Here is a 27647-nt window from a genome sequence, read left to right as displayed (position 1 = left end):
CTATATATATAACCAAAAGTACAAAAGGTTATAGTCTGGATTCCTGTGTAAGAAACACATTCTATGAAAGGTAACATGACAAATCCTTCAACCTTAATAGAAACTGGCGAATTCATAATTAAAAGGTTAATTATGATGGTTATGAATGTTTAATAAAGGGAAATTATATAAGGCGCGCGTCACACTATTGCTGCAGGAGCTTTTTTGACGTTATTCTGTACATTTCCAAAACCAGATTCCAAACATAACTATGAATATTGCCAACACAAAGAAACTCTTGTGACTGTTTTATTTCTCACGATACTTTTTACGTCACACAAATAAATGATCATTTAGACTGCCCTCTTCTGGACGCTGCGTGTAAATGCTGTTTAGAGACATTGCTACTTTTGGTTCATGGGAGGTCAGGGTTAGTTGGTTGGCACAGGATTCATTTCCTTGATGCCATCTCTGTTATAAAGCATTAACCCAATGTGTATTTTTATTACACTGACGGAAAATATGGTGCATTTTTCCACGTATCGACTGGTCTTTGTAGGACTTTACCAGAGAGAAAGTAAGGAAGAGTAGCTTGGGTAACATACAAGAAATAAAACTGTGATGCACAACACAGGAAAGATACAGAAGAGCAATCAGAGAGCACAGAAAGCATGAAGTGAGACAGAGCTGGTGGAAATATTTATTAAAGAGAAATGCAATAGTTTCTAAATGACAAGAGGAGAGAAGAACAGAAGTAACAAAGTTCTGAATTACATAAGAAGGAGTACAAATAAAAACTTGATGTACAAACAGCATATTATATGAAATAAGTATTCTGAATTCTAGTTTAAGATTGACCTAGAACGAAAATATCCACAAGAAATAAAGTGACTTTAAACCACGTGAAAGGTTTTAAGGGGATATTTAGCATATTGATCAAAACATAGCATTTAATGCTTTTAACACAAATTATTTCACGAGTGCTTAGACAACGTGGATGACAAAAATCGCAAGTTTCCGTTCTTTTTTGGCATAACATGGTGAATGTGTTGTGTTGCTTTACACAAAGAATAGAGAAAATCACATTGAAACTGTGAAACTAATACAATTCATCCAATAAAATTAACTAACTATTATTTTATACAGTGTGCATGAAAATCTTGTGCATTGATCTGCATCGATGAAACGCATTTTCTTTTGATCTTTTGATATATCAGTGGTGATTGTGTTCAAAATTCATCCTAACTGCAAAAGAAAACACTTTTTCCGTCGGCCAAAACAACTGTAGTTTGTAAGTGAATTTCAAGTAACACTTTAGATTAGTGAACACTGTTTGCTGTTAACTCATCGTTTATAGCATGCATATTAGCTGTTTATTAATACTTTTATTAATACATGACCACAGATCCCCCATACCTAAATATAACTACTACAACAAATAACTTAATTACTATCAATAAGTAGCAAATGAGGCAACTATATGATGCTGAAAATACAGCGGAGCATCACAGAAATAAATTACACTTTAACAGAGATTCACACAGAAAACAGATGTTTGAGATTGTAAAAATATTTCAGAATATTACTGTGTTTAATACTTGTTTCTTATTGTTGGAATATAAGTTTGATATCATACAGTAACTGTCTAATCAGGTTTGTAGTCTGACTGTATCCACTGAATCTTTCTAAAACTGAGCTGAATTTAAAGAAGAAATTGTGTTTCTGACAGAAATGTTAAACCAAGGCTGATGGCATTTATACTTTTTTATAATAACACTTACAATAAACAATAATAAACTGTATTAAAAATACATCTTACAAATGACCACTATAATTGACAAGAGTTACATCATTCAAATATTGATAGTCACACATAAAATTACCACATTCTTGACATTAAAACAGATTAGTTAAACATATATTTATTTTTACAATATATTTATAATTACTTATTAGCATTCATTAATGCTCATTATTGACCTAGTATTATATCTGTTGTTCAAGCATACTGTAAATCCTAATCTAGAGTTTAGGAAAAGACACTGGGGATTTAATGAATCAAAGAAATTATGTATTTAGAGAACAGAAATTAGCACCACAAATTATATTTGGGGGTTGTGAAAAGAAGCAAAACTTCATCATCTTTGTTCATGATTAGAGCAGCTTCAGAGGAAAAACATCCGTGCATCATGCAATTTTATCATTTTTCTGATATTCAGTATAAGCAACATTATTTTGTCGATAAACTAAATGGTGAAATACAAACTAGATTCTTTCTTCCAGCAGCTTTTGAAATCAATACATAAGTAATATTCATTTAAACTTTTTTGTCATTAAAAATGTCAAAAGAAAATTTTTGAATGAATACATTATGAATTAAAAGAACACTTTTGCACCATGCATAAAATTAAAAAAATATATATATATAAAATAATAATATATATATATATATATATATATATATGCTGACTAACATCTAAACAGCATTGTCAAAAATCTTAAGAGACTGCATTATATCCTCATCCTGCAAAACAAAAGCACCAGGCGCTGTGTTATTATTCATATCCGCTTTAGGTAAAAATGGTTTCAATTAAGATAAAGTAAGCCTTACTTTTTGGCAGCAGTCCATGAATTCCTCAATAGTTACTACACCATCCTGATTTATGTCCATTTTCTTAGAAGGGAAAAAAACATTCATTTTTGCTTTCTAATGTACCATGAGGCAATGCATGTAGAAACTTTAATTATTTTAATGCTGCATTACAAGCCTGATCTCATAACAAATGTGCATAATCAACAATTTAATTGTTGCTACTGTCTCACTACAGTTTCCAGGAGAAATGTCCACTGGGTGGCGCCAAAATTGATTTTCAAAATAATGTTTTTTGTTGTTGTTTGTCTGATTTTAATTAGGTCTAATCCTTAATCAATTAAAATTGAATTCAAATTTACAAATGTAATGTATTTAAGGAACTCATAATGCAGTTTGTGTGTTTCCTGCCATCGGAAGCCATGTCTCTGATTGAAAGTAGAGCTAAAATACACTTATATATTAGATGATTAACAAAATCATAGAACTGACATGAAAGTAAAACATCTTTTATAAGGCTGCTGTTTTTTAAGATAAACTGTGCACAACATAAGTGTTATGACACCATGCAAAAAAAGTTTGCATGGCAGTGTGATATTAAAGCTGCTATTAAAAAAAGATTCTAATCAAACAGTTTTGGTTACCAGTTTTTTACAGTGTTAGAACATTTCTCAGACTATCTTCTGCTATGCTCCACCGAAGAAAGAAAGCCATACAGGATGAGATGACACGAGGGTTAATTAAGCATCACGGTGCTTCTAGCGCCACCCTGTGGACATTTTCACCTGGACACTGCTATAATATGATGCAAACAGCAGCTTCTACATATTTCCCGACAACAACAAAAAAACACACGCATACACACATTTTCCCATTATAATAAATAGTGCATAAAAGCATTACTTGGAAGAACATTCTGACGTGTTGCCTCACTGCCTCCTCTTTCAGTCGAGGATGGACAGATTTCCCCATCAGATCATAAATAGACTTCAATATATCCAACATCTCCTGAAACAAAAACAATATATATACAGTTTTGCATTCAATATTTTACAGACTTGTAAATGTAGCTCATCTTGTAGATTAAAATGCTTCCAGACCTCTTTAGTGATCTGTCCATCGCTGTTGATGTCGTATAGATTGAAAGCCCAGTTCAGCTTCTCTTCAGTAGTGCCTCTCAACAAAACAGAAAGATCACAGACTAACTCCTGCAACAAAAATCAAATCAAAGACTTCATACTTACATCGACACTGAATAGATACTGTAGCACTGATCAATTGCTTTAAATAAAGGATTCAACATCTGAAAACATCATCTAATGCAAAAGTTTGGATCACATTCACATAATTAATAATACAAACACCATGTGACTTTTTTTCTACTTTTATCCAAAAACAATTGTTAATAAAAATCCTTACCTCAAAACTAAGAGAGCCGTTCTTATCTTTATCAAATGCATTGAAAAGAAACTGAGCATACTTTGATGAATCTAAAAAAAAACAACAACAAATATAATATTATCACTGTTTCTGTGATGTGTAAACATCTAAACATTTTCAAAGAAATATTATGATGCAAGGCCGTTTTATTTTGTATTTAAGTTATGCTTTTATTGAATTCTTCCATAACAAAATCAGGATTTTGATTACATTAGGGATTAAAACATTACACTGGTGTTTTCATCATATTATAAGATAATTTGTTTAAAAAGTCATGTGAAAAATAGAGACACTGACTGCAGTGTGCACTAAAGCTTCTCTGGTTTTTTATTTCAATGTGATTTAAATGCATTAATTCACTAATATCCTTATGGTCACCACTTTTTTGGTTTCCTGTTATGAACATTTATTAATCATATTGTGTGGATAAACATCTATAAAACATGATGAAGTCGACCGACCTCCTAGTGGGAAGAACAAGGCATAGATGTTTTTAAAAGTGTCCTCATTCACAACTCCACTCGGACAATCCTAGCAAACACAGGAGCACACAACACAGCACTGTTGAAGAGACAGGAGTATCTGCACAGCATGACTGATCGTGTCTGGGGTTTAACCGAGCGCTCACGTTCTTGAATCCTCTGAAGAGTAACTGCAGCTCTTGTCTGGAGAAGTGGGTCTGCGACTGCAGCTGCTCCAGATTTTCCGGGTGATAGCGCTCCGTCATGCTCTCTTGTTCTTCGTCCTCATTATCTACAACACAGCACACACAGCTGCGGATAATCTGTGATTTTTATGCACCCTACGTTTAACCGTTTTGATTGATTGAACACTATTTAGCAGCTATTATGTGTGTGGGGGGTAATATTCAATGCATATACAGCTTAAAGGGTCTGCTGGCCTGTTTCTGTGAAATATTCACTACTGTGTATTAGAGGTCAGGTAACTGAAGACACAGAGGACGTGAATAATACCTCTGTCCCAGATTCTCCTGAAGAACGTTCCTTCAGAAGCACGGGTTTACACAAGATACTGCTTAAAAAAGGTCACCTCTAACCTCATTTCTTAACGTCCTTGTGCATGTATGAGAAATATACCACATCTGAGGAAACATTTTGTTTTGTTTTTGTATGAGAAGATTAATTGGGATACTAGAATGACCCACTTAAAGATCGGTCAAGATGTTGCTAGTCCTGCAAATAACGAGAGTGGATCTTAAAGATGCATCTGTCTAGTTCTGCATTTATGCATGGAAACATCAGTTAATTACAGAAAATACGATTAGATTAAGATTTAATTTAGCATGCATTATACACTCTAAACACTCTAGCCCAGCTGTGTTGAAACAAACCTGCACTTGTTAGACTGTAACTTCCAGATGTTATCTTAGAGAGGTATTTTCACTTGGTTTGCCTTATTGAACATTTAATTTGTTCGTATAAATTAATGTTTTTTTATACCCTGTATCACAAAAGCTAGGTACCCTATGTACATCATACTAGTACAGTAAAGTTATGTGGTAACACATGAGAACAACTTATTCTTATTCACTATGAACTACGGCTTTTTCCTCAAATTGCACATATAAAAAAACAAGTCAAAACAACATTATTAACACAGAAACAAAACGGCTTCGGCTCAGATGAAAGAGTATATTGAAAAGAATGGTGGGTGATTGAAGAAAGCTATAAAAAGGAGCTATTTTAGTAATCCTTTCATAAAAAATGACCCATTTTGCTTCATCTTCATTAGCAAACCATATCTGTTGATTTCAGCCGGGCTTATTTCAGTGTGATTTCTCTCAGTTTTCCACTTATTGTCATAGCGTGTGCTTGGAGAAATGAGTATCACTTTCATAAGCGTCTTCTGTGGCCTGTTTCTGGAGTAGAGAGAGGAAAAGACTGAATGGCTTGTGGCTATTTTTGTCTGATGCTTTTAAGGCAAAGCAGGTGCTAGAGTACATCAATACAGACGAAGCTCCAGCAGGAAAACATGAAAGATGAATTAAATAAATCAACTACACTAAATGTAAACAGCCATGCATGAATGTTCAAGTATAGCAGATAAAACAGAAGCACAAAAACCTTCTCAAATGCAGGGGAAAATTAAGCAAAAAATCCAGTCAGACAAAATTACCAGAAAAAGCTCCCAGTGTCTGCAATACTTAATTCATGGCATTATTAAGGGATCATCAGTGTCTTATGGTCGGCTATGGAATGATGGAGTGTGTAATTATATTTAGTCCCACAAGGATATGAAGCATAGCCAAGGGAAAGATGAAATTAATTAGAAGTCTCATCCACAAAGTTAAGACCATTAATGATTAGCACTGTAATATCTATAATAACTCATACAGAGTCTTTATATTATTACCATTATTATTATTACACCTAAATAATAGAGACAGTGATGACTGAATACAATATAGACTGAATCTGTCTAACATCATTCGTGATCAGTTTTTATTTTATTGTATTTGTTTATTTATTTTCAAATCTAGCAATATTTGTATTAGATCTGTGCCATTTATTTATTTATTTATTTAACCATTTTTTTAGATGATCTATTGTAATTTAAGTGTATAATATTAGGGTTAGACTTTTATGTTGCCTGTTGTCATGGTTTTTAAAATAGAAAAATAAATTGTTGCCACGTGGAAAAAGTACATTTAATATTCATGTGAAACCAAGGTGGAGTGTACAGTAAGTGGTAAGGTTTAAGTCTTACAATTTAACAAATGAAAATGGCACAAAAGAATCCTATCTTTCTTTCCCCCCCCCCCCCTTTTTTCTGAACATTTTAAATGTAAATGTAAAAACATTTTTGCAGTTTATGCTCCTCTAGTTATTTAATGTAACAGTTTAGGAACAAAAGCTACACGTGGTAAAAGATGTAATGAACTTCAGGACAACAAAGCGACAGTGGGATGATGAAATAGTCTATGAAGTCATATTTGAGTCTCATCCAGAGCACTAAATCAGATCTAGAAGCACTTTACCTGAGCTCAGAGTTCCTGTGATTAATCGAGTAATGTGCTGAGTGAACTTGATCAGCTGTCGTTTGCATCGTCGCCGTCGGCTGCTCATTTTCATTGACAGAGAAGGAAGGAGATCAGAAGAGAGTTCTCTGGTTTATTATTCCAGTGTTCTGTCGGCTTCAGCTGCGCTTCTTTCAGTTTCTGCTCAGCGATGTGGAAGAAGAGAAAAGTGTGAACGCGCGGCTGTTTTACAAACACCTGAGGGAGAGTCTCTCTCTCTCTCTCTCTCTCTCACACACACACACACACACACACACGCTTCTTTAAAATGGTTTTCTGAGTTCTCTCACTTAGATTTGAGCTGTGAAGCTCCATATAGAGCTCTTGCAGCCTCCCTCAGGTCTTTATTTAAAGCGCTTCTGTGATATATGGAACGCTGACAGGGTCAAAAGTCTTTAAACGGAAGGGATCCAATTGAACTGAAACACTTAACTGTAGTTTCCCATATATTATAATGAAACTGTATCATGGGTGTATTTGCAACATGACAGAAATGTTTTCAGAGATACCAAATGATTGGATATTTCACGAAGATCACTCCCTGTCCTTGGTCTTAATGGTTGACATTAATTTAGCGATCAAGCATAACACCCTTATGGAAATATGATAATATTTTGTAATAATCATTTAAATCTGATTTTTTTAAAAATTGTTTGTCATAAATCAATATCTCAGGGAAATGTTATGGGGTTTCAAATCAAAATATGCTTTTTTTTTTTGCTACGAATTCATTCAGAAAATAGTTTAGAATAATCTTTATATAAAGTTTGGTATAAAACATTAGCTATAATTAATTTTTGATTAACAAAAAAAATCCTACTGTTTTTGCCTTTTCATATCTATTCATGTCTTTATTTATTTATTTATTTTTTCAAATTGGCCTTTTTAAGTCCTGTTGTCCTCTACAGAGACATGGCAATTAAATTACATTTAATTTAATAAAATATTTCTGTGGTGGGGGGGGCGTGGATTAGCGAAGTCTGCAGCGGGAGAGACAATCAGGAGACAAGCGGTAAGTGAGTGGTTTGGGCAGAAATTATCATCACCTGTTTCTTGTTCCAGTAATTGGCGTGGAGAGAGTATAAAATGGAGCATCTCATCGACCTGGTGGTGCTGGAGCAGTTCGTCGCTCGGCTGCCCAAGAAGACGGCCAAGTGGGTCCAGTGCCACCGCCCCACGTCGCTGGACTCGGCCATCCATCTGGCGGAGGACCACATGGTGGCGTGCCCAGGGGTCGGCGAACCCCTGCCCTCTAACTCTCTCTCTCCTTCTCTCTCTTCCCCCTCTCTCTCACCCTGTCCCTCTCCCTAGGTCCCGTCCAGCCGGCCCTCCTCGTGTCCCGCCCCGGGGGTGGGGCGGGTTTGACCAAGGGCACTTAGTGAGTCCAAGGGCCCCGCCCAGTTCATTACATCCACGCCAATTCTCCAATCCACTCCCTGCCACTGGAGCTGCGGGTAGGTCTGAGCTGGCCTGTTGGCGTTGCGGGGACCTGGAGCATTTCGTGGACAGGTGTCCAGTGATGGAGGTGGGGACGATGATCCGGGTCCCGGACGTCCCACAGGTCACCCCCGGTCAGGCTGGCGAGTACAAAATACCTGTGAGTATCAAGGGGGGTACATATCCGGCCTTGGTGGATTCAGGATGCAACCAAACCTCAATCCATCAAAGCCTGATTCAACCGGGGGCATTGGATACAAGCCGCGTGGTTAAGGTGCGGTGCGTACACGGGGATGTGGTGGAGTATCCGGTCGTCCCAATTATTATTCAATTCCGGGGACAAAAGCATAGTGTAGAGGTGGCGGTTAGTCCCCATCTCCGGCATCCGATAATTTTGGGAACGAATTGGCCCGCGTTTACGGTTTTATTGGGGTCGTTATGTGCGGATGCGTCTTGGGGAAGTAAGGCATGGAAGGAGACCGCGCGGGTACAGGTGGGAGAAACTGAGCCGGGACCGCTGGGGTCTGCTTCAGGGGAACCGAATGAAATCGGGAGACGGATTCTCTCCGAGCGTGATGACTTTCCTCTGGAGCAGTCTCAGGATGAGACATTAAAGCATGCATTTCACCAGGTCCGCTCCATCGATGGCCAGCCTCTCCAACCTGCCCTCCCGCTCACCTATCCGTATTTGGCCATTTTAAAAGACCGGTTGTATCGAGTGACCCAAGACGCTCGGACAAAAGTGAATACAACCCAATTGTTGATTCCGAAGAGCCGCAGGGAAATGCTTTTCCATGCGGCTCATTCTAACCCTATGGCAGTTAGAATGACAACGTGTGTAGGTGATGCGCGTCTTGTCCGGAATGTCAGTTGGTGAACCCACTGGCCGCCCCAAAAGCGCCTTTGCGTCCTCTTCCCTTAATGCAGGTCCCCTTCGAGAGAATTGGTATGGACCTCATCGGGCCATTAAAGCGATCGGCACGAGGACATCGCTTTGCATTGATCATAGTTGATTATGCAACACGATATCCTGAAGCGGTGGCTCTCCGCAACATTTCCGCTAAAAGTGTTGCGTATGCCCTGTTTCGTCTTATCTCCCGGGTGGGGGTTCCAAAAGAAATCCTCACCGATCAGGGCACGGCGTTTATGTCATGTACGCTACGCAAACTGTACAAATTGTTGGGCATTAAATCGATTCGAATTAGCGTCTATCACCCACAAACCAACGGCCTGGTCGAACGATTTAATCACACGCTTAAATCCATGATCTGTAAGTTCGTTCATGAAGACGCCAAAAATTGGGATAGGTGGCTAGAGCCCTTGTTATTCGCTGTGCGAGAGGTCCCGCAAGCCTCCACAGGGTTTTCCCCCTTCGAGCTTCTCTATGGATGCCAGCCCCGGGGGGTGCTCGACGTCCTGAGAGAAACTTGGGAGGAGGGACCATCTCAGGGCAAAAACGAAATTCAGTATGTGCTGGACTTGAGAACAAAACTCCACACATTGGGGCGGCTATCAATGGAGAATTTGTTACAAGCCCAGGACCGCCAGAGCCAGCTGTATAACAGGGGAACTAGGTTACGCAAATTTGCACCGGGAGAGAAAGTACTTGTATTACTCCCAATGTCGAGCTCTAAATTAATGGCTAAGTGGCAGGGACCGTTTGAGGTCGCACGACAAGTCGGAGATCTCGATTATGAGGTAATACAGACCGATAGGAACGGGACCCGTCAGATCTACCACCTCAACCTCCTTAAAAATTGGAATGAGGCAGAATCAGTGATGTTGGCAACGGTGATTGGGGGGGAGGATGATCTCGGACCAGAGGCGAATATCAAACCACAATCCCTCGCCCTGGCTCCAGGTGGAGATCACCTCTCGTCGTCCCAACTCACTGATTTAACGAAATTACAGGCAGAGTTTGCCAACGTCTTCTCGCCCCTACCGGGCCATACTAACCTGATTCAGCACCATATCGAGACCGAGCCGGGCGTGGTAGTTCGCAGCCGGCCGTATCGCTTACCTGAGCACAAGAAAAAAGTAGTTCAGGCTGAATTAGGCGCTATGCTTGACATGGGGGTAATAGAAGAATCCAACAGTAACTGGGCGAGCCCAATAGTTTTAGTTCCGAAAATGGACGGCTCAGTCCGGTTCTGTGTGGATTATCGCAAGGTGAATGCTGTGTCGAAATTCGACGCATATCCAATGCCGCGGGGTGACGAGTTGCTTGGTCGGCTAAGCACGGCTCGTTTTTATTCGACATTGGACTTAACAAAGGGCTATTGGCAGATCCCCTTGTCTCCATTATCCAGAGAAAAGACAGCTTTCAAAATGCCGCACCTTAAAGTCGGCCGCCGCCATCTGAACACCCGGCCTGTGGACCACCTTGAACTTAAAAGGCTGAAGAGCTAGATACCAACGAGTGATCCGTGCGTTGGTATCCTTCATGCGGTGGAGCCACTGCAGCGGAGCGTGGTCCGAACAGAGGGTGAACCCTCCGCAACATTTCCGCTAAAAGTGTTTGGATTACACCAATTTGTTACCCTTCCGTTTGGCTTGTTCGGGGCCCCAGCTACCTTTCAGCGCCTCATGGATAGGATTCTGCGGCCCCATGCTGCGTATGCGGCTGCCTACCTGGATGATATCATTAGATTTAGTAATGATTGGCAGCGGCATATGCAGCATCTGAGGGTTGTCCTGAGGTCGCTGAGGGGGGCGGGACTCACGGCCAACCCAAAGAAGTGTGCGATTGGGCGTGTGGAAGGTATCTGGGCTTCCACTTGGGGCATGGACAGGTGCGTCCCCAAATTGATAAGACAGCCGCTATTGCGACCTGCCCACGTCCCAAGACCAAAAAGGATTTTAATTATTCGGACCTCACCAGCCCTTTGACTGACTTTACTAAAAAGGAGGTGCCAGATACGGTCCAGTGGACGAAGCCGTGTCAGCAGGCCTTTACCCAGGTCAAGGCTGCTCTATGTGGCGGGCCGTTATTACACTCTCCTGATTTTTCTCTCCCCTTTCTGTTGCAGACAGACGCGTCGGACAGGGGGCTGGGAGCAGTCCTGTCCCAGGAGATAGAGGGGGAGGAACGGCCGGTGCTGTACATTAGCCGGAAGCTCTCAAAGAGAGAGGCATGGGGTATGTGGCGGGGGGGCGTGGTTTAGCAAAGTCTGCAGCGGGAGAGAGAATCAGGAGACGAGCGGTAAGTGAGTGGTTTGGGCAGAAATTATCATCACCTGTTTCTTGTTCCAGTAATTGGCGTGAAGAGAGTATAAAACGCCAGGAGAGATGGAAGCAAGCGAGAGAGAGACGGACTGCTGACCCGAACCGGAAACCGAAACCGGAAAGAGTAAACCGAAAGTGTTGTGTCAACGAGTCAGAATAGAAGTCACCATTTGGTGTTTGTGAAGTTTCATTTATATTTGTTGTTAAATAAATACGTCAGCAGTCCAGCCGACCCCTTTGTCCTCTTCCTTTCCTCCAACGAACTTGCTACAATTTCCATTTTTTTTAATCTTCTAATTTCTTTTTGTCTTATGACGTGACAAAATACTAAATTCACAAAAAAAATATATATATTTTTCTTTCTTTCCTGATAGTCAGGAGGGTAACACCTGAAAGTAAACCGTAAACCTTTCAAATATACTTTATAGGAATACTAAAATTAATTTATGGGTGTCTTTTCAATGCCTGGGCATTTTCAAGAAACACTGCAACTTTGTTTTACAAAAAAAAAATAATAATTATATAGGCCTATTTTGTCATTTTAAATAGTCCTATGTTTTTAGGGTTTTAAAGTGGTCTTAAAGGTTAGATTAAAATAAGAACAGAGAGATTGCATTAAAATTAAAAATAAAAGTAATTTATTATTGTGATAAATTCATCAGAATGTCAAGAACACTGGATGTGGTAAAGATTTATTAAGAGAATGAATGTAACTTTTACTATTCATGCATTTCTGAGAACAAACAGAGTTTATCACAGAATCAGCGTGTAGAAGCACAGCAGGAGAAAGGAAGACATCAGATTCAGGAAACTGGAAGTCAGGAAACTTGTCGATGATTCTTTAGATTCTTCAGGTAAGCTTTAGACAGACAGAGAGAATTCAGATCAGCAGGTTTGTTTTAGATGTGCTCAGTTTATCACAAATTAGTATTACATACAATCAAACAATCTTTACTGCTCTCTCTCTCTTACCTGACAAGGCTGCTGCAGTCAGAAGAACTGTTAAAGTGAGAATGCACCAAGGTGATCTCTATGTAATCATCATTATTATTCTTAACAGGTGTGATATCCTTAACTGTGAAAACTTCAGTGGGTGATATTAGTGCATCCATTTCCTCTGAACTACACCCATAATCTTCAAGATTAATCACAGAACAAGAAGTGATGCTGAAAACAGTCCCAGTGTCTCCATCTGTACTTGCATCTTCAGTTGCAACAGAAAATTGCAGTTTTGCTGGAAAAAAACTCACAAAACGTACTTTCTCTCCAATTTTGGCATCATATTGCTTCTCTGCGCCAGAGTACACTGTACGACATTCCTTGTTGCCTGTGAGATTCATGGCATCTGTCAGCAGGAAGAAAAGAGATTTGAAAGGAAACTCGTCTCTGTAAGTTGATCTGCTCCTGCCGTGTTTCTGAACCAAGTTCTTGAATGTTTTACGAAATTCAGAAGCTTCAACATAGTTCTGCAGCGCAGTCATGTGCTCCGGTGTACTCCCTGGAATGGCCTTTTTGCATGTTGTGTTTTCCCACATAGTTTTAAAATCCTTATTGTTGTTAAGCTCTGTCTGCAGCAGACCTCCACGTTTTGTGACCATTTGCAGCATCTCTTTCCGACAGTTGTAGAACGAGTAATCAGCTGCTTCAGGAAACAAGCCCATGTGAGTCACTCCTGCAGTTATCTGCACCACAGTCTGAAAAAACAATTAAGAATCACAGCGGAAAGTTTGAAGAGAAAAGAAAAAATCAAAAACTTTTTCCTGAAGTTAAACAGTTAAAAGAAGTGATGATAAAAGTGAGAACTTACAGTGTACAAGAGCAGCAGGAGCAATGCATGGAACCTCAAGCTTCCCATTGTTTTGGTTGGTGTCTGAACAAACACATTAACATTGACAAAACCAGATTGGTGAAGACATGCTCATCAAATATATATATATATAATCATTTTCAGCACAAACTGAGCCCAAGCACAAATCCATAAAGAAAATTGCATGAAGCACTACAAATCTTGATATCTTAAAAATACCTGTTGTTCGTGATGTATTTAATTTTGTTAGAAACATTCGCCTAAAACAAGTGTCTGAAAACTATAACTGAAAAAGGCAGCACTCACCGTCTCAAGATGTCTGGTATTTTTAGGTTCACTTAAGCGAAATGTTCAGAACTGCAAGGTGTTCACACACTGACAAAAACAAAACTACACCAAGTTTGTCACTGCGGTCACGGTATCTGCACTTCAGAGTAGCGCGGTCACAGTATCTGTGCTTCGAGTTCATTGCATGTCTACTCGGCGATGCGTGGAAGGTTAAGGTGTGAGCGGGGGCTTCTATTTATGGTTTATAACAGTTTGTTCTACTATAATTATGTTTTATTAGCGTTTGGCAAATCAAATTAGAGCCACTTCCAAATGTTGAGTGTATAGTGAAAAAGACAGCATTTTTCATGACTTTTGCATGCAATTATTAAAAAATGATACAGTAAAATAAAATGAAAATCACCACAGTGGTACACATAGAGGATTGGGGACACATAGAACAAGAGTCTGGTGGAGATTTCATAAAACAATTTGATTTAAATATTTTATGAATTGTTTATTTTTGTTTATTTTGTTGAAACAGATAAAAAAAAGACATGAAATCAGTTTGGTTTTTTTCCCCTCACTTTATTTAGATTTTTTCCACATAAGCAGGAAACACCATACAAGAGCAGGTACAGAATGAATGATCACATATGCACTTAAAAAACAAACATGAATCCAACCGATATAGAATAATGTTAACTGTAAGTAGAAAAGTAAACAGTTGTACAAAACATATTCCAAATTATACATTAATTCAGTAGCATTCCACATGAAAATAAATGAAAAAGTACACAGCCAAAAATAAAAAATAAATAAAATAGAAACATAATTATAGTAAAATAAATGGTGAATTCTTAAATAGAAGGCCGTGGATATGAATATGAATATGAATACTAATATGAATAAATATGACAACCGAAGGAGGATTTACTAAAAGAAGAAGAATGTAGCACTTTGAACACGCTCACATCTTAATCTACCACACACCGTGAATAGACGCACAATGAACTTAAAGTGCAGATACCGTGACCGCGCTACTCTGAAGCACAGATACCGTGACTGCAGCTGTGCAGGTGCCAATCTACCGGAGTGGAAAGTGCAATTCTCTATAACACACACAAATCTAACAGGAATTAATCTTATGGCAAAGGTGTTTGCAAATGTATGCTTTTGAGATGTGTTTGTGTTTTGTGTTGAGATGTGTCTGAGATGTTTTGAATGCAGTGCTTCATTTTGCAAGAGATGTGAGACATTTTGCATTTTGTGTGTGCAATTCTTGAATTTGTGTGTAAAGTTTTGAAAAAGGCAAAGTTCTGAAAATGTATGTAAGCAGTTGAAAAAAAACTGCAAAAATGTAATAACTAGGTTGAAAGGTTTGAAAGATGTAAATGGTTTGGTCAGTTAGATGTTCTAGATGTCTGCTAAAGTGTTGCTAGTTGGTTGCTAGGATACTTTGGGTGGTTGCTAGGCTCTTGCTGTGCAGTTGTATATTTGTTAGAGTTTGTTCTGGGTGATTACAGACATTCCCACCTCTGTTAATAACAGAAAATCAAATAGTTTCAGTGCTTTAATATTATTGTATTTCTTTTTCCATTAAATAAAAAAAAATGTTGTTGAATGAACAAGATTTAATCGTAGCACCCATTATGCATCTAATCAAATTAAGTAAACTTGGACTGCTTTGAACACGTTAGATGAACACAATATAGATTTATAGATTTGAGATATTTTAATGTAACTTCTTTGCAACTAACTGAATCAAAATGTCTGTATTGTGTTAGTCTAATCAAATTTATTCTTATTCACTCAGTGTCAGTAAAGCACTTCATTTCAACAAAATTCTGCCTTGTTACATCAACTAGTTAATGTCTTGTTCATGTACCGTTTTGGTAGTTTAATGAATATCCATCTTGTAGTTTCCATTAGATTTGTTTTAGATGACAGCAGCAAGGAGCAAGACATTACCAAAAATTCAGTAATCTACAAATAAAACAACAGAAAAGTGAGGTGACAAAGAGCCAAATATGGTGACCCATACTCAGAATTCATGCTCTGCATTTAACACATCCAAAATGCACACACACACACCGTGAACAAACTGTGAACACACACCCAGAGCATTCATGCTGACGCGCCCAGGGAAAGTAAACCTTGGCCTGACACACACAAACAAATAACAACATTCTAACATAAACATGAATAAATATAAGATAAAACAAAACAATTGTGAGTGTAACCATTTGAGCTGTAAAATAATACAAAAAAGAGATGCAATACTATAAATAAATAAAGAACCTTTCAGCAGCTTGCTGTGATATCACATGAACATTTTGATAATTCTAAATTACCACTGTAGCCATGTTGCATTACATCTGAAAACAAGATAATCACTCCCAGAAACTACTCACTTGCTCCAGCACCCTGTTTAAAGGAACTGTGCCATGAATAACATGTGATGAAGAGTTTCTGTCTAACTACAAATGTACCCTAATGTGTATGCTAAGGCCAGAAAACAGAAACACACAACAAGCCATAGTCTCCTCATTTCAAGGACTGAATTTAAAAAACTGTGCCAAAGAAAATTACCACTACTTGCTGTTGCTACTAAATATCAAGTTTTTTTATGTTTATAACTATAGCCTCTGAATAAAACCATGCATTGCTATTCAATCTTAACTTTAACTGCAGTTTGTAAGGCCTTTTCAAATATATGGTCAACTGCATGTGCATCATAGACTTAACTTGGCAAATTTTGCAAAATGAATTCTCCACACCGCAGACTGAGGACAACTTCACAATGCCGACGCACCCTTTTTCTCCTCCTTCTCTCCACTCTCAGAGATGGACGTCTCCAAACTTCTCCTGTCCAATCATCCTACTACTTGTCCACTTGATCCGATCCCCACTCACCTCCTTCAAGCGATCTCTTCTTCAGTCATATCTTCGCTTACTCACGTTATCAACTCCTCTCTTCACTCTGGAACATTGCCCTCAGCATTCAAGCAGGCTCGGGTAAGCCCACTGCTCAAGAAATCATCTCTAAATCCAGCGCTTTTTTGAAAACTACAGACCGGTATCCCTTCTTCCATTCATTGCAAAGACACTTGAGCGAGCTTTGTTCAACCAGTTTTCTATGTTCCTTGTACAGAACAACCTCCTGGACAGCAACCAATCTGGCTTCAAAAGTGGCCACTCAACTGAGACTGCTCTGCTCTCGGTTACTGAAGCCCTGCGACTAGCAAGAGCAGCTTCAAAATCCTCGGTACTCATCTTACTGGACCTTTCTGCTGCTTTTGACACCGTTACTCACCAGATTCTCCTGTCCACCCTCAGAAAGATGGGCATCTCTGGAACAGCACTCCTGTGGGTTAAGTCCTACCTCTCTGACAGATCCTTCAGTGTGTCTTGGAGGGGTGATGTTTCAAAGTCACACCACATTGCTACTGGGGTTCCTCAAGGCTCAGTACTTGGACCACTTCTCTTCTCCATCTACATGACATCATTAGGATCTGTCATTCAGAAGCATGGCTTTTCTTATCACTGCTACGCTGATGACACCCAACTCTACCTCTCATTCCAGCCAGATGACCCGACGGTAGCTGCTCGCATTTCAGCCTGTCTGAGTGACATCTCTAGCTGGATGAATGACCATCACCTTCAGCTTAACCTTACGAAGACAGAACTCCTGGTGATTCCAGCTAACCCATTGCTTCATCACAACTTCTCTATACAGCTGGGCTCATCAACCATTACTCCTTCGAGGACAGCTAGAAACCTAGGAGTTGTGATGGATCATCAGTTAAGCTTCACAGATCACATTGCTACAACTACCCGGTCCTGCAGGTTTGCCTTATACAACATTAGGAAGATTAGACCCTTCCTGTCAGAGCAAGCAACCCAACTTCTTGTCCAAGCTCTTGTTCTCTTCAGACTGGACTATTGTAATGCTCTCCTGGCTCTTCCTGCATGTACTGTCAAGCCTCTGCAATTGATCCAGAATGCAGAAGCGAGGGTTGTCTTCAATGAGCCAAAAAAAGCTCACGTTACTCCTCTCCTCATCAGGTTACACTGGCTACCAGTAGCTGCTCGCATCAAATTCAAGGTACTGATGCTAGCCTACAAGACGACCACTGGCACGGCACCAACTTACCTAAACTTATTGGCTAAATCTTATGTGTCCTCCAGAAGTTTGCGCTCTACAAGTGAATGACGCCTTGTGGTACCATCCCAAAGAAGTTCAAAATCACTCTCACGGACCTTTTCCTGGACTGTGCCCAGCTGGTGGAATGACCTCCCAATCTCAATTCGTACAGCTGAGTCTTTACTCATTTTCAAGAAACATCTAAAGACTCATCTTTTTCGTCTGCACTTTACCAACTAACACTACCACTTTTCCCTTTCTTGTCTTTTCATTTATAAAAAAAAAACAAAAAAAAAAAAAAACCTGGCTATGCGTTCTATACTAGACTGACTGAGACTTGTCATGGCACTTGTATACTGTTGTTGTTCTCTTGTTGACCTGACTGCTTCTATTGTTCTCATTTGTAAGTCGCTTTGGATAAATGATGATACATTTTGGTCTGCTAAATGATTAAATGTAAATGTAAATGTATTCAATAAGCTGGGTAGCATAAGCTGGTGTGGCATTTTGAAACTATGTTTTAAAAGACAGAAATGTCTAGTTATTTAACATTTAAAGTAATATTTTGCTGATATACACATATATACACAATGGCCAAGCCATAGCTAATAACAACAACAGTCCCTCCGTTGGCACATTAAACTAAATAAATAAAAAAGCCCTATAAATGATATCTGAAAAGAGAGAAAAAAAGTGTACGATGAGACGTCCACGTTGATTCTGGTGTTTCGGATATAACGTTAACCAATAGGCCAAGTTACGTTAATGTACCCCGGCTGGGTATATTATATCCTAAACATTGCACATTACGCTAACGTTTGCTACATTAACTTACATACAGAAAAAAGGGTATGTCGTATTCAACTCTGCATTCACTGGATCTCCCATCTTCCCCTCTCATGTTTGGGGTAACATAGAAGTATAGGTTTAACGCAGGTCATGTAGTTAATAGTTTGGCATAGTAAGCATTGAATTGTGACAGAAATGCACCTATTGTTTCGGATATACTAAAGAAACTCGTATCGATGACGACATAGTATTTAACCTAACACATGTGCTTCTAGCCTGGGAAAATAAGTCTGCTTAGAAACATTGCCACAGTGTCTAATAACTCATGTCTAAAATGCCATGGTAGTAATTGCAAACAGGGACATATCCTGTTGGTATGAAGCGTCTCATTGAATCAACAAGTGCTGATCTAATTCATTTGATTGTTTCTTAATTTAGTTACAATCATTAAACAGATGTAAACTCGCTTTATTCGTAATAATCAGACATATTTGTATTTTGCAAATAAAACAAGCGGCTAGTTGACTTTTTTGAGTGTAATGTGAGGATATTCAGTTTTTGAAGCTCTTAAACTTGCACTAAACTTGATTATACCATCTAAGTATAGCCTATGTGTAATTTTAATAGAAGCGCATGTCTTCTTTAGTGATACAAGCTCAGAAACGTTTATAACCTGGTGAAGTTTTTTTTTATATTGTGTAGTGACTTGGGCCATGATGGATACTGAAATGTTATTTTTCATTATAAACAGTAAAGATAATAAGTAAGAACAGAAGTGTGTATGTCAGATTATTAATTCACAAAAACTGTGCATGGGGGCTTGCTTTGGTGTTGCCACCCCTCATAGACCCCATGCCACGCATCTGAAAATGATTTTCTAGATCTACCCCTTCTCTCTCTCTCTCTCTCTCTCTCTCTCACACACACACACACACACACACACACACTCTTTAAAATGTTTTCCGAGTTCTCTCACTGAGCTGTGAAAATATGTTACACTTTGCAAGTTTTTTTATGCCCATTGCTTACACACTAAAACCGAATGCCTACACCAAAGCCTCAATACCTTCTTGTAGCATACCTTAAACACAGTGTAACCATAGCTTAAACACATTGTCAACTTTGCACTTTGTTTGCAATTCTGTAACACACTTATTGTGAAACACTCTACATATTTGTCTAACATTAGGCACTTTGTTCAAAAAATGAAATCACCTGTAATCATTGGGAAAACACTCCGTTCAAAATGCAAAACTCATGTGGCAATTGTAGGCACTTACACACCTTATACATTTCTACACTAAGTCTTCAGAATGAAGCAGCTGTACAGGGAGCCATTTGAGAGGAACAGTGTCAGTTTAAGTGACTCTTTATTGATGGCAATATAAAGCAGCGATTATATATTAGTAAGTAGGTCTCACATGAATTGATTGTCCAATTTAGGGATACAGATATACAATGTATGTAACTTATGGCAAGGGTGTGACATATGGAAGGCAGACAGGGCCAAAAGTCTTTAGACGAAAGGCGAGAAATTAAACGTGAACTGTAATTTCCCATATTTTTAGTGAAACTGTATCATGAATGTATTTGCATAATGAAATTACAAAAATGACTGCAAGTGATATGAGGTCTGTTGCAATGGTGTCCTCTGGTGGTGTGAGGTGCTCCATAAAACACATTGAGCGTCTTTCCAATATACTTCATCATGGAGATGTAAAAATGTATTCATGGATATTTTTTCAATACCTAGGCATTTTCAAGAAACACTAAAATTTAGTTTTGCATAAAAAAAATCTTATTGTAAATAGTCCTACATTTTTACGGTTTTAAAGTGGTCTTAAAGGTTAGATTAAAATAAGAACAGAGAGATTGCATTAAAATTAAAAATAAAAGTAATTTATTATTGTGATAAATTCATCAGAATGTCAAGAACACTGGATGTGGTAAACAATTATTAAGAGAATGAATGTAACTTTTACTATTCATGCATTTCTGAGAACAAACAGAGTTTATCACAGAATCAGCGTGTAGAAGCACATCAGGAGAAAGGAAGACATCAGATTCAGGAAACTGGAAGTCAGGAAACTTGTCGATGATTCTTTAGATTCTTCAGGTAAGCTTTAGACAGACAGAGAGAATTCAGATCAGCAGGTTTGTTTTAGATGTGCTCAGTTTATCACAAATTAGTATTACATACAATCAAACACTCTTTACTGCTCTCTCTCTCTTACCTGACAAGGCTGCTGCAGTCAGAAGAACTGTTAAAGTGAGAATGCACCAAGGTGATCTCTATGTAATCATCATTATTATTCTTAACAGGTGTGATATCCTTAACTGTGAAAACTTCAGTGGGTGATATTAGTGCATCCATTTCCTCTGAACTACACCCATAATCTTCAAGATTAATCACAGAACAAGAAGTGATGTTGAAAACAGTCCCAGTGTCTCCATCTGTACTTGCATCTTCAGTTGCAACAGAAAATTGCAGTTTTGCTGGAAAAAAACTCACAAAACGTACTTTCTCTCCAATTTTGGCATCATATTGCTTCTCTGCGCCAGAGTACACTGTACGACATTCCTTGTGGCCTGTGAGATTCATGGCATCTGTCAGCAGGAAGAAAAGAGATTTGAAAGGAAACTCGTCTCTGTAAGTTGATCTGCTCCTGCCGTGTTTCTGAACCAAGTTCTTGAATGTTTTACGAAATTCAGAAGCTTCAACATAGTTCTGCAGCGCAGTCATGTGCTCCGGTGTACTCCCTGGAATGGCCTTTTTGCATGTTGTGTTTTCCCACATAGTTTTAAAATCCTTATTGTTGTTAAGCTCTGTCTGCAGCAGACCTCCACGTTTTGTGACCATTTGCAGCATCTCTTTCCGACAGTTGTAGAACGAGTAATCAGCTGCTTCAGGAAACAAGCCCATGTGAGTCACTCCTGCAGTTATCTGCACCACAGTCTGAAAAAACAATTAAGAATCACAGCGGAAAGTTTGAAGAGAAAAGACAAAATCAAAAACTTCTAAATTTCACAAATTTGATGAGTTCCTTAAGTTAAACAGTTAAAAGTAGTGATGATAAAAGTGAAAACTTACAGTGTACAAGAGCAGCAGGAGAAATGCATGGAACCTCAAGCTTCCCATTGTTTTCAGCGTATGGACACAGGTCTGGACAAAGACAATAACATGGACAAAACCAGATTGGTGAAGACATGCTCACCATATATATATATATGTATATATATAAAATTATTTTCAGCACAAATGGAGCACAAGCATAGCACAGCCCAACTGCATAAGGCACTACAAATCTTGATATCTTTAAAATACATGTTGTTCAAGATGTATTTAATTTTCTTAGAAGCATTTGCCTGAAACAAGTGTCTGAAAACTATAACTGAAAAAGCCAGCACTTACCATCTCAAGATGTCTGGTATTTCTTTTCAGGGTCAGTAAAGCGAGAAGAAAGCAAATGGTCAGAACCGCAGTGTGTTCACAGACTGACCAAAAAAAAACAATTACAGGAAAGCATATTAATGCCATGCCCTGACATTTCCTTCCTGTGTTTCAATCTCTGCTCCGATCTGGAATGAGCAAAGCCAGACAGCAAAAGAATCTTATGGTAGAATTCAATTCAATTCAATTCAAGTTTATTTGTATAGCGCTTTTTACAATACAAATCGTTACAAAGCAACTTTACAGAAAATTATGTTTCTACAATATTTAGTAGTAGCTAGTAGTTTGTGCACGTTTGACAGGATTTTAGAAAAATAAAAATAATAATAATAATACAAGACGTAGTCAGCTAGATGATGAACTATCAATATTATTAATTAATAGTAATTATATGATGCAGTCACACATGTAGCAATAATTGTTAGTTCTGTTTGTTGATTCAAGGTTAGCATCATCTGAGGTCCTCTGAGGGTCAGCATCATCTCTTCTCAGGTGTTCTGGATCCAGACTGGAGCTTGTGTAAATCCTAGTTACCACGGGATGTAAATCCCGTGGCAAAACATAGAAACAAGATAGAGACATCATTAGCATAGCTGCTGATCCAACAAAGTAAAATTAGTTTAACCCAAGCTAAAGAATAAAAATGCAGATGCAACTACACTCACAATTTAAGAGATACATTATTCGAATGCTTGGCGAAAGAGATGTGTTTTTAATCTAGATTTAAACAGAGAGAGTGTGTCTGAACCCCGAACATTATCAGGAAGGCTATTCCAGAGTTTGGGAGCCAAATGTGAAAAAGCTCTACCTCCTTTAGTGGACTTTGCTATCCTAGGAACTACCAAAAGTCCAGCGTTTTGTGACCTTAGGGTGCGTGATGGGTTGTAGCGTGGTAGAAGGCTAGTTAGGTACGCAGGAGCTAAACCATTTAGGGCCTTATAGGTAAGTAATGATAATTTGTAACAGATACGGAACTTAATAGGTAGCCAGTGCAGAGACTGTAAAATTGGGGTAATATGATCATATTTTCTTGACCTGGTAAGGACTCTAGCTGCTGCATTTTGGACTACCTGTAGCTTGTTTATTGACGAAGCAGGACAACCACCTAGAAGTGCATTACAATAGTCCAGTCTAGAGGTCATGAATGCATGAACTAGCTTTTCTGCATCAGAAACAGATAACATGTTTCGTAGCTTGGCAATGTTTCTAAGATGGAAGAATGCAGTTTTTGTAACATTGGAAATATGATTTTCAAAAGACAAATTGCTGTCTAATATAACACCCAGATTTCTGACTGTAGAGGAAGTAACAGTACATCCGTCTAGTTGCAGATTGTAATCTACAAGATTCTGTGTACTGTTTTTTGGTCCAATAATTAATATCTCTGTCTTATCCGAATTTAATTGGAGAAAATTATTTGTCATCCAATCTTTTACATTTTTAACACACTCTGTTAGCTTAGATAATTGGGAAGTTTCATCTGGTCTCGTTGAGATATATAGCTGAGTATCATCAGCATAACAGTGGAAGCTTATTCCGTATTTTCTAATAATATTACCAAGGGGCAACATGTATATTGAAAATAGAAGGGGACCTAGGACGGATCCTTGTGGCACTCCATATTTTACTGATGATAAATGAGATGACTCTCCATTTAAGTAAACAAAATGGTAGCGATCGGACAGGTAGGATCTAAACCATCTTAGAGCCTGCCCTTGAATACCTGTATAGTTTTGTAATCGATCTATGAGTATGTCATGATCTATGGTGTCGAACGCAGCACTAAGATCAAGTAAGACTAGAAATGAGATGCAGCCTTGATCTGACGCAAGAAGCAGGTCATTTGTAATTTTAACAAGTGCAGTTTCTGTGCTATGGTGGGGCCTAAAACCTGACTGAAATTCTTCATACAGATCATTTTTATGCAGGAAGGTGCTCAATTGAGCAGACACAACTTTTTCTAAAATTTTAGACATAAATGGAAGATTTGAAATAGGCCTATAATTTGCCAGTACACTAGGATCTAGTTTTGGTTTCTTAATAAGAGGCTTGATAACCGCCAGCTTGAATGGTTTTGGGACGTGACCTAAAGATAACGACGAGTTAATGATATTGAGAAGCGGTTCTTCGGCTACAGGTAACAGCTCTTTTAGTAATTTAGTGGGTACAGGATCTAATAAACATGTTGTTGGTTTAGATACAGTGATAAGTTTATTTAGCTCTTTCTGTCCTATATTTGTAAAGCACTGCAGTTTATCTTTGGGTGCGATGGATGAAACTGAAGTGTTAGACGCTGTAGAATCTACATTCGCTATTGTATTTCTAATGTTATCTATTTTATCAGTGAAGAAATTCATAAAGTCATTACTATTTAACGTTGGTGGAATATTTGAATCAGGTGGCATCTGGTAATTTGTTAATTTAGCCACTGTGCTAAATAAAAACCTTGGATTGTTTTGGTTATTTTCAATGAGTTTGTGGATATGCTCTGCCCTAGCAGTTTTTAGAGCCTGTCTATAGCTGGACATACTGTTTTTCCATGCAATTTTAAAAACTTCCAAGTTAGTTTTTCTCCATTTGCGTTCAAGACTACGAGTTACTTTCTTGAGAGAGTGAGTATTACTGTTATACCATGGCACAGTACGTTTTTCTCTAACCTTTTTCAATTTGATGGGGGCAACAGCTTCTAATGTATTAGAGAAAATAGTGCCCATGTTGTCAGTAATTTCGTCTAATTCATGTGTATTTTTGGGTACAAATAGCAGTTGAGATAGATCAGGCAGGTTATTTGCAAATCTGTCTTTGGTGGCTGGAACAATAGTTCTGCCCAGACGGTAACGCTGAGACATATAGTTAATATCAGTTATACGCAGCATGCACGATACAAGGAAATGGTCTGTAATATCATCACATTGGGGTACAATATCTGTAGCAGTAAGATCGATTCCATGCGATATAATTAGATCTAGTGTATGATTAAAACGATGAGTGGGCCCGGTGACATTTTGCTTGACTCCAAAGGAGTTTATTAGGTCAGTAAACGCAAGTCCTAATGTATCATTTGCATTATCAACGTGAATATTAAAATCTCCCATGATTAGCGCCTTATCAACTGTAACTAGAAGGTCTGAGAGGAAATCTGCAAATTCTTTTAGGAATTCTGTATACGGCCCTGGTGGTGCAGAAGTATTTTGAATGAGTTAAACCTGTATCCTGTTTTCTGGGTAACATTGAGAATATCACTATATATTGTTGCAACACCTCCTCCACGACCAGTCTGACGGGGCTCATGCTTATAACAGTAGTTTGGTGGAGTAGACTCATTTAGACCAAAATAATCATTTGGTTTTAGCCAGGTTTCAGTCAAGCAGAGTACATCAAAACTATTTTCTGTGATCATTTCATTTACAATAACTGCTTTGGGTGTGAGTGATCTAATATTTATGAGCCCAAACTTTAAAAATTGTTTTTGTTCATTTACTTTACATTTTTCTGGTTTAATTACGATAAGATTTTTTCTAGATCCTACATTATATTTTGACCTCACTATCCGGGGAACAGACACAGTCTTAATAGTTTTTACAGCACAAGTACTTTTATCATTTAAGCGGGTGGAACAAAACTCATCATAATAGTTATTAGAGAATTGTCTTACTAGTCACATGGAGCGAAGTGTCCTGGAGATGTTGTCAGAGAGCAGCTCCGCTCCGATTCTGCTGGGGTGTAATCCATCAGCGCGAAACAGCCTAGGACGCTCCCAGAAAAGATTCCAGTTATTAACAAATAGCAGTTTCTGTTCTTTACACCATGACAACAACCATTCATTTAAAGCAAAAAGTCTACTGAACCTTTCGTGTCCTCGTCGATACGTGGGCAGTGGTCCTGACACGACGATCGTCGCCGCGGGCGTCGTGCTGCGAACCGTCTCGATCAGGCTGCTGAAGTCCCTCTTCAGCGTCTCCGTCTGCCGCAGCGTGGTGTCGTTAACCCCGGCGTGAAGCACGACCGCTCTGGGGCTCTCGTCGACCTTCAGGATCGCGGGTATCTGCGCAGAAACATCGAGAACACGAGCACCAGGCAAACAATGAGTGTGCACTTTACCTTCGGCTAACGTAGCACTTACATGTCGGACGATGGAGTCTCCGATGATCACAGTGTCGCGTCCTGTCTCGCGGAGGGGAGCGAAGCGGTTCCGGATGGAGATGTCGAAGGCAGGAGGGGGAGAAGTCGTCGCCCGGGACCCGGCTCGCGTCCTCCGCTGTGGATGCACCCAGGGTCCGTGGTGTCCCGGCGTCGCAGTGAAGGACATCTGGGAAGATCGCGTCCTGGGTGCACCGGGCCTGTGCAGAGAAACACACGGAGTAGACGTGGTGGGACTGTTAACAGATCGCTGTATACTTACCCCGGACTTGTGAGCGTCAGCCCGGGATGATTCCAGCGCGGTTCTCCGCTCTCTCAGCTGGGCCTGCCTCACCTCCAGGTCGCGAATCTGCTTTCCCACGGCCTCGAGCTCGAGCTGCACAGAGTGGAGACATTCATCCGCCATTAAAGCAAGTAACAGTGAGTACAGCAGTGGTAATGTGTGTGAATAGAGTATTAGCAATGTTAGCGCAGTTAGCTGCAACCACGCCGCTGATGCTAACGGGCTAAAAGCTAATAGCGGACCCGGGAGATCAAAATAAAACTAGTGATAGCGAGGCGTTCTGATTGTTTTTGTTGTAGAATACAATAGAGGATATATTCACACGTTATATAAACGGAAACGATGATGTATACAATTGTTTTTTGAGTTAAAAATAGTCAATGAAAAGAATATAGTGACGGAGCTCAAACGCAGTACAGCCGCCAACAACAAACATTTTTAAAAAGAAGAAAACTGAAACATTAATATTGTTTGGCAACTATTTTAAATGAGGTAATTGTCATCCATGTGCAAAGATTCATTATGTTCCAGTTTTTGTGACAAACATACACAGGCATCTTCGAGACACCCCACAGAGCATCAGTTCCTTCTCATCCCCTTCCTTCTCCTGACCTGTCCTCCCTCCACATGGTTCACTCAGAATGGTCAATGGTATAATGTCCTACATGAATACAATCAGATTTACAGTCATGTGTTATTTTTTTAATAGTCTCAGGGCGAATGGTCTCAATATTACAAAGGTAGACTAAAAGATCTTGTGTTTGATTAGGATTGGAGCTGAACTTTGCAGGACGGTAGATCACCAGGAGCTGGGTTGGGGACCCCAGTATAGCTTATATCATCTGAAGCCATTCCATATCTTAATGTGAGGGACAGAATTATATTTATATTGTTAACTTTAAGTTTACAGACATTGATCTTCCTTCCGTTGCAGCTGTCAGTTATTCTCTGCTCAGCACTCAAACAGCACGTCACATTCAGTTATGACCGTCAGTATGGTAAAACTCTCTCTCCAAGATTATATATTCCCATTATAATACTTGATGTGTAGATAA

General features: G+C 39.0%; 4 protein-coding genes across 4 annotated transcripts; all 4 read right to left on the bottom strand.

The window, feature by feature from the left end:
• Positions 1–2437: 2437 nt before the first annotated feature.
• Positions 2438–7246, bottom strand: LOC132141784 (Kv channel-interacting protein 4-like). The gene is made up of 8 exons (XM_059551442.1): positions 7008–7246; positions 4638–4762; positions 4471–4540; positions 3989–4059; positions 3670–3777; positions 3473–3577; positions 2591–2653; positions 2438–2503 (listed from the first exon to the last, which is right to left on the bottom strand). The coding sequence occupies exons 1-8, from the start codon at positions 7099–7101 to the stop codon at positions 2456–2458; spliced, it is 684 nt and encodes a 227-aa protein (XP_059407425.1). The 5' UTR covers positions 7102–7246; the 3' UTR covers positions 2438–2455.
• Positions 7247–12323: 5077 nt separating this feature from the next.
• On the bottom strand, positions 12324–13569 carry LOC132141783 (GPI-linked NAD(P)(+)--arginine ADP-ribosyltransferase 1-like). The gene is made up of 3 exons (XM_059551441.1): positions 13516–13569; positions 12681–13402; positions 12324–12567 (listed from the first exon to the last, which is right to left on the bottom strand). The coding sequence occupies exons 1-3, from the start codon at positions 13561–13563 to the stop codon at positions 12462–12464; spliced, it is 876 nt and encodes a 291-aa protein (XP_059407424.1). The 5' UTR covers positions 13564–13569; the 3' UTR covers positions 12324–12461.
• Positions 13570–20601: 7032 nt separating this feature from the next.
• LOC132141782 (GPI-linked NAD(P)(+)--arginine ADP-ribosyltransferase 1-like) lies at positions 20602–21951 on the bottom strand. Its single transcript, XM_059551440.1, has 3 exons — positions 21810–21951; positions 20953–21674; positions 20602–20839 (listed from the first exon to the last, which is right to left on the bottom strand). The coding sequence occupies exons 1-3, from the start codon at positions 21855–21857 to the stop codon at positions 20734–20736; spliced, it is 876 nt and encodes a 291-aa protein (XP_059407423.1). The 5' UTR covers positions 21858–21951; the 3' UTR covers positions 20602–20733.
• A 618-nt stretch (positions 21952–22569) lies between these two features.
• On the bottom strand, positions 22570–26649 carry LOC132141781 (uncharacterized). The gene is made up of 2 exons (XM_059551439.1): positions 25825–26649; positions 22570–22695 (listed from the first exon to the last, which is right to left on the bottom strand). The coding sequence occupies exon 1, from the start codon at positions 26476–26478 to the stop codon at positions 25828–25830; it is 651 nt and encodes a 216-aa protein (XP_059407422.1). The 5' UTR covers positions 26479–26649; the 3' UTR covers positions 22570–22695; positions 25825–25827.
• Positions 26650–27647: the final 998 nt, after the last annotated feature.

This window comes from Carassius carassius, chromosome 6 (genome assembly GCF_963082965.1).
Source record: "Carassius carassius chromosome 6, fCarCar2.1, whole genome shotgun sequence".
Classification (NCBI taxonomy): domain Eukaryota; kingdom Metazoa; phylum Chordata; class Actinopteri; order Cypriniformes; family Cyprinidae; genus Carassius; species Carassius carassius.
This window is presented reverse-complemented; position numbering and strand designations above follow the sequence as displayed.

Excerpts from the sequence above, each read along its gene's own strand:
- LOC132141781 (XM_059551439.1), bottom strand. The coding sequence starts at position 26,478 with ATGTCCTTCACTGCGACGCCGGGACACCACGGACCCTGGGTGCATCCA.
- LOC132141782 (XM_059551440.1), bottom strand. The coding sequence starts at position 21,857 with ATGGGAAGCTTGAGGTTCCATGCATTTCTCCTGCTGCTCTTGTACACT. Across the intron at positions 21,675-21,809 it reads TCCTGCTGCTCTTGTACACT|ACTGTGGTGCAGATAACTGC; the intron begins GTAAGTTTTCAC and ends TTGTTTTTTCAG. Across the intron at positions 20,840-20,952 it reads GACTGCAGCAGCCTTGTCAG|CTTACCTGAAGAATCTAAAG; the intron begins GTAAGAGAGAGA and ends GTCTGTCTAAAG.
- LOC132141784 (XM_059551442.1), bottom strand. The coding sequence starts at position 7,101 with ATGAAAATGAGCAGCCGACGGCGACGATGCAAACGACAGCTGATCAAG. Across the intron at positions 3,778-3,988 it reads ACGGCTCTCTTAGTTTTGAG|GAGTTAGTCTGTGATCTTTC; the intron begins GTAAGGATTTTT and ends TTTTTGTTGCAG. Across the intron at positions 2,504-2,590 it reads TCATGGACTGCTGCCAAAAA|GATGAGGATATAATGCAGTC; the intron begins GTAAGGCTTACT and ends TTTGTTTTGCAG.
- LOC132141783 (XM_059551441.1), bottom strand. The coding sequence starts at position 13,563 with ATGGGAAGCTTGAGGTTCCATGCATTGCTCCTGCTGCTCTTGTACACT. Across the intron at positions 13,403-13,515 it reads TCCTGCTGCTCTTGTACACT|ACTGTGGTGCAGATAACTGC; the intron begins GTAAGTTCTCAC and ends TTGTTTTTTCAG. Across the intron at positions 12,568-12,680 it reads GACTGCAGCAGCCTTGTCAG|CTTACCTGAAGAATCTAAAG; the intron begins GTAAGAGAGAGA and ends GTCTGTCTAAAG.